The sequence below is a fragment of the Uloborus diversus genome, chromosome 5, assembly GCF_026930045.1.
Source record: "Uloborus diversus isolate 005 chromosome 5, Udiv.v.3.1, whole genome shotgun sequence".
NCBI classification, from domain to species: domain Eukaryota; kingdom Metazoa; phylum Arthropoda; class Arachnida; order Araneae; family Uloboridae; genus Uloborus; species Uloborus diversus.
In genome coordinates, this window is record NC_072735.1 from 165,386,996 (window position 1) to 165,393,251 (window position 6,256).

General features: G+C 35.3%; 1 protein-coding gene across 1 annotated transcript; it reads right to left on the reverse strand.

The window, feature by feature from the left end:
- Positions 1-785: 785 nt before the first annotated feature.
- LOC129223248 (uncharacterized protein K02A2.6-like) lies at positions 786-2,492 on the reverse strand. The gene has a single exon (XM_054857813.1). It carries the CDS (start codon positions 2,490-2,492, stop codon positions 786-788), a length of 1,707 nt encoding a protein of 568 aa, XP_054713788.1.
- Between the last annotated feature and the right edge of the window lie 3,764 nt (positions 2,493-6,256).

Here is a 6,256-nt window from a genome sequence, read left to right on the forward strand (position 1 = left end):
CTTCAAGGCTGCACTGAAGCAAGCATATATTTGTGGGTTTAGGCATTTTAAACTTCTCAAATAATTCAGGTTTTCGAGCTTTCGTTGATTCAAGTCAAGTCTTCAAATTATAAGTTTTTAAAGCTTTTTTTCCCCCACTATACTTGTTCAAAATTGCTTTTAAATTTGAGCATGTAGACTTGTAATATTTAGAGCAAAAAATGGTAAACATAAGCTAGTCTCTCTTATTGTGCAATACGTATTTTAAAATGATAGTCAATACCGTTTTTCCTCTCTCTCTTTTTAAATAAAAATAGGTAACAGGGAAATATTTGTTTCTGAACTAAATATGCAATAATTCGGGGGGGGGGGGGCTGTTTTACGGAGATAGTGGTTCTCTTTGAGCTGGGACTTGGCCTGGTTTGGCAAACCCTAATATGGAGTATGGACTAAATGAAACTAAGCATATCAGGAAATTGTCATATAATGTATTGAGACTCCTTGACGTTTAATATGTATTTTATTTTAGTTGAATTTGGGAACCAACTTTACGTTACAACATTTAAATCATCTTCAGTCGTTCTGACAATATTTTAAAAACCTAAAGTCACGTTCACTTACAATTATATTAAAAGTAACATTTGAAGTAATAATAAAATATGCAAGGATAAACTATATTACACGCCCTTTCTTTTCAATGAAACAATAAAATGAAACGAAAAAAGAAAATTAAAAATTCAAATGTGGCTTAAAGTTTCAAAGCAAAATTAAAAGTCAAACATAGTCTTTGAAACGAATTGGCGGTCTTATTGCTCTTTTGAGTCTCGCCATTTTAGGAGTAACTGTTTCACTGGGGTGGAATCGTCTAACTTTCTTGGTCTTAAGTGTATTCTATTACGGCGATATACAGTTCCTTCTGCGGACAGTACTAAATATGATCTTTGACTGTGTTTCTTTATAATAGTTCCTGGTATCCATTTACGATGATCAATCTGTAGATACACTGGATCTTTTACATTTAAAGATTTTAATTTCGTTGTTGAAAAATCATTATAATATTTTTGCTTGTTTTGATTTTCCTTGAGTTGCTGAATGGTGCTTCTAGTGGAAAATAAAGGCTTTAGTAAAATTGTCTTCTGGGGTACCACTGACCTTAAGCGTCTTCCCATCAACATTTCTGCTGGAGAAGGCAATTTAAATTTTGGCGTGTTGTTGTACTCCAAGATTGCTAAATTGGGATCGCCTCCAGAAGCTTTTACTTTCAAAAGGATGTTCTTCATTGTCCCTATTGATCTTTCAATCATTCCATTAGATCTTGGATATCTAAGAGATGATGTTATAGGTTGAATATCATATGATTTCAAAAATGACAAATATGCTTGGCTGTCAAAAGGTGGGCCATTGTCTGAATGCATTTTCTGCGGAATTCCATGTGTACGAAATATTTGTTTAAGTGCACTGATCACTGCTGTAGCTGTTTTCGTGTTAAGCTTCCTCAATTCTATAAATTTTGAATGGTAATCTATTACTTGTAAGAAGTTATCTCCATCCAAATACATAAAGTCTACGCCTACTTCTTCCCAAGGTAGTTTTGGAATATCATAAGGCATTAATGACTCTTTCTGATTTGCAGTTTGGCGCTCTTGGCAGTCTTGGCATCGCTCCACGTGATCTTTAATATGTTCACTCATTTTCGGCCAGTACAAAGATACTTTAGCTTTATTTTGACATGTAGTGATACCTTGGTGTGCAGAATGCAATTTAGATAATACATAAGATTGCATGGTCTTTGGCACAACAAGTCTATGTCCAAGAAAAATCAAGTCATTACTATCATGTAACTCTTCTTTAAAATTCCAATAAGGTCTTAGTTTTTCTGGAACTTGACTAAACTGTTTTGGCCATCCATTTTGTATTAACAACTTTAATCTGGATAGATCTTCATCCTCCTTTACAGCATTTTGCATTTCAGTTGTTCGTTCATCTGTTGTTGATAGAATCGTATGTACAGTTGCAGCTCCTCCCTCCAAAAAACTTGTGTCTGCATAGACCTTTGTAGAACTTCTAGACAGAGCATCTGCTACATAACGTTTCTTCCCTGGGACATATACAAGTTTAATTCTGTATTTTAAAAGTTCAAAAAGCATTCTTTGCAATCTTGGCGAAAGATTTTCAATTGGTTTTTTGAACAATCCAAGAAGAGGCTTGTGATTTGTTTCCACAACTGTATCAGTACCATATATAAAATAGTGAAATTTTTTACAACCATTCACAACAGCTAAAAGTTCTTTCTCTATTTGGCTGTATCTTTGCTGAGTGTCATTAAGCGCACACGATGCATAGCAAACTGGGTGGTCTCCTTGTTGTAAAACTGCTCCTAAGCCGTATTGGCTAGCATCAACAGAGACAGTAGATTTTAAATCAGGATTATAGTACGCTAAAACGGGTGCAATCTTGCATGTGCTCTTTGTCCAAACCATCACTCCTCCACTAGCATAATGGTCCCTTTCCATGATGTTACTGGAATGGTATCGGGTCCCAGGTCCATTCCATATGAATATTCGCCGAGAATCAGGTTGTAGACTGAATCTGGACTCATCTGTGAAAAGAACATTCGCCCATTGTTACTGTGTCCAGTGTTGGTGCTGTCTGCACCACTGTACACGCTCTCTTTTGTGGGAGTGAGTGAGTGGGATGCAAATGACGGGCTTTCTGGCATACAACCTTCTTTCTCCGAGCCTACTGGCAACTGTCGTCCTTGAAACTAATGTTCCTGTAGCAGCAGCAAGGTCCCTAGACAGTTGTGTTATTGTTGACGCCCTTTAGCACTTGGTTGTAAGTAACAAATACTCGTCTTTATTGGGCGTTGTTGTTCTCAAACGACTTTGTCCCAGTCTTCTGGACATTGTCCCACTGTTTTTTAACTGACTCAGCAAATGTAGTAGTAAGAAATAGATAAATAAAAGTTAGATTTTTTTTTCTTTTTTTCCAAAAAAACATCGGCGGTACATTGGCATTTAGATGTTTTTCAAGACCTATGGGCCGATGTTTTATCCGAGTTAGCATCGGCCGCCGATTCCGATGGATGAATTTTTGAACCATCGGCCTGGCCGATGCATCGGTCGAGTCGCATTCTTTAGTAGCATCAAGCTTTCTCGCGTTTAATTCTAACAATGATTTCTCAAACAAGATTTTGAGTCAAAGATAATACATGAGATTTGAAAAATTAACTAAAATATCTGATGATAGGGAATTATTGCAAAATAAAGAAAGGGAGGTGGGTATGAAACGGTTAAACAATACATTACAGAAAAAAGAAAACATGAGAAAACAAATTCAGAAAATGCCTTACCAGTTCTTTTTAAATTAGTATTTTATTTATTTATTTATTTATTTTTTCAACCATTGCACACAAAAATATATATAAGAATGGATTTCAGTTCCATCCATTCTGACTTATCTTATAGCATAGGCTGGAGTCTTAAATTAAGTTTTAAACTAGTTCTTTACTTCAATTCGGTGCACTGCCTATATTGTATCCCTTTTTCTGTTTAAAACAAAAGTTAAAATGATCTCTACACATTTATATAAAAATACTTATAAACACGCCTTCCAATTCTAAATGTTCCGAAAGAATCTAAATTAATAATAAGCAAATCAAGTGTTGTTACAAAAAAATGACTACTATTCTGGTGCCATCGGATGGCAGTGTTTTTGTACAACGGATACGAAATTTAACAAACTAAGACAAAAAGAAAGATGTGTGATGAATTTCTTTTTAACTGTTGTAAGAGAAAATTTAATTTAAAATATGTTGAGATTTCTGCATTTATATTTAAAAAAAAAAAACTTTTAAATAAATTTCGGTATCACTCTCTAAAGGGTTGTCACTCGACCGCCTCCCCTGCAGCAATGCTTTTGTGTTTGATGGATTAAAAATAATTTAAAATATATCAGGATTTCAGTATTTAAATTTTTCAGAAACTCTAAAATGCATTTTGTGTGTCATCCCCCAGTAGGAAGTCAACCGGCGAAAAATTAAGAATTACACCCAATTCGACTCACAACATCAGATTCAACAAACTCTAATTAAAAATCAGTCTTCTCATTTTCTCCCTACAAACCATTCCCTAGTTAGCGAGTAAAAGAACTCTGTAAAACGTTTTCCACTGCCATCACAGTATCAGTGCAGAGAAAACAAATTCAAGTTACTCCCTTTAGACCTACAGTAAACACTCGTTTTACGCGGTTTTTTTTTTTTTTTTTTTTTTCTTTTTTTTTTTTTAACGCGGTTTAAGATTTGACACTTTTATTTTATTTTACGCGGATAAGTTTCGGATTTGCGCAGATGCAGCGTTGCAAACAGATCAAGATTTCCCCTCTTTCAAAATCCCAACTCCTGAGATTGCAGATAACAAGTAATAAACTGCATTTTGACGTGTTAAAAAGCGAGCTTGGGCAACTGGAGACATTTTTACTTTCTTCTATATCTAATATATAGAAGAAAGTATCGGATTCGTGAAAATTTTCGAATTTCGAATTTTGACGGATTCGAACGTTTTGAGGTGTGCTGAGTCCATTTCGACTATTTTTGGAAAATGTCTGTCTGTCTGTGTGTGTATGTGTGTCACGTCTGTGTGTGACCATTTTTTTGTGGCTGCTCTACAGCAAAAACTACCGCATGAAATTGAACGAAATTTGGTACACATATGTGCCCCTATGTGAATTTGTGCCCATTGGCTTTTGGCGCGAATTCCTCCAAGGGGGGTGGAGCAATGGGACGTTTTTTGAGTTACGCGTGCTTGCTATTCCTCAGGAAGTAACCGGCGGAATCAAACAAAATTTGGTCCGTATGTTGCCCCTAACAGGAGCAGGTGCTGATTCAATTTTGGTGTCAATAGCTGAAACGGGGGTTGAGTTATAGGACGATTTTTGTCGTCAATTGTGACTGCTGTATCTCAAGAAATAACGAACGGAATCAAACAAAATTTTTTTGACAAGTAGCCCTTAGTGGGTATAAGAGCCGATTTTATTTTGGTGTCAACAGCTAAAAAGGGGGTAGCGCAATCGACCGTTCTTTTTTTCCATTGTGAATGCCCTATCTCAAGAAGTAATGCTACGTTCTGGTTGAAATTTGGAATATATGTGAATCCATACGTAAACAGGCTTTGGTTCAATTTTGACTCCAATCGCTCCAAGAGGTGTTGATTTTTTTTTTTTTTTTTTTTTTTTTTTTTTTTTTGCGAATAAAAATAGTTTTATTAATGCAACAATAAGAAAGATAAATCGTAATAGATTGTCGTCTGCGTATTTCTCGTGATTTTAATTGTATGGAAATGATCGGAAATATTATCTCAATGATTTAAAATTTTTAACTGTTGCCATCTTATGTTTGTTAATAAATAAAATATTTGTAATTAATTCAAGTAAGGCTTTTAAAGTAACTTTCAATTTTCGCTCTTTGTTTTGTTTTTACAATAATTCAGACATTGGGATGGTCGTCAAGTTTTTGCATGTGTAATTTTGTTTTTGTTAGGAATATTGCTTCCTCGTCAAGCATAGGGAGGGATCAGAAAAAGGAAAAATATAGAAGAAAGTTTCGTGATGGCCACAACATACTAGTTTGTGATTGGTTCTAGAGTCCTTTCCAGAAGTAAAGTTATTAATCTCACACGGTTATTCGGAGTTCACAGTAAGAACTCCGAGAAGTGAACAAGGAGAACAAAACCAATGAAGACATTGATGACACACAACCAAAAACTTTCACACTTGAAAATGTTGAGTAATTCCTGGACAATGGCAAATGATCTTTCTGATTTATTAGTGACTAGTGATACCCGCACGGCTTTGCCCGTAATAGAAAAATCAAAAGGTCTTTTGGTTCGCCTGTATATTTACAAATAATGTATGGTGAATTTTCTCGCCAGTTGCCTTGTACCCATCTTACGGTTCCACGTTATGATAATTTCGTATCTCGCCAATTGGCTTGTGCCCATGTTACGGTTCCACGTTATGATAATTTCGTAATTTACTCGTCCATCTTATGATATTTTTTTCTTAAAATTGGAATAGAAAAACAACCACATCGAATTTTCGAAAAATCGCTTCGAGGTGCACACCCCCATGCTACATACTAACTTTGTGCCAAATTTCATGAAAATCGGCCGAACGGTATAGGCGCTATGCGCAGGGGTAGAAGTGACCGACTTGTCACAAATAGGACATTTTCCACAAAAAATATAGGACACATTATATGAATAATTTTGCTATGAAAAAA

Excerpts from the sequence above, each read along its gene's own strand:
- LOC129223248 (XM_054857813.1), bottom strand. The coding sequence starts at position 2,492 with ATGGAAAGGGACCATTATGCTAGTGGAGGAGTGATGGTTTGGACAAAG.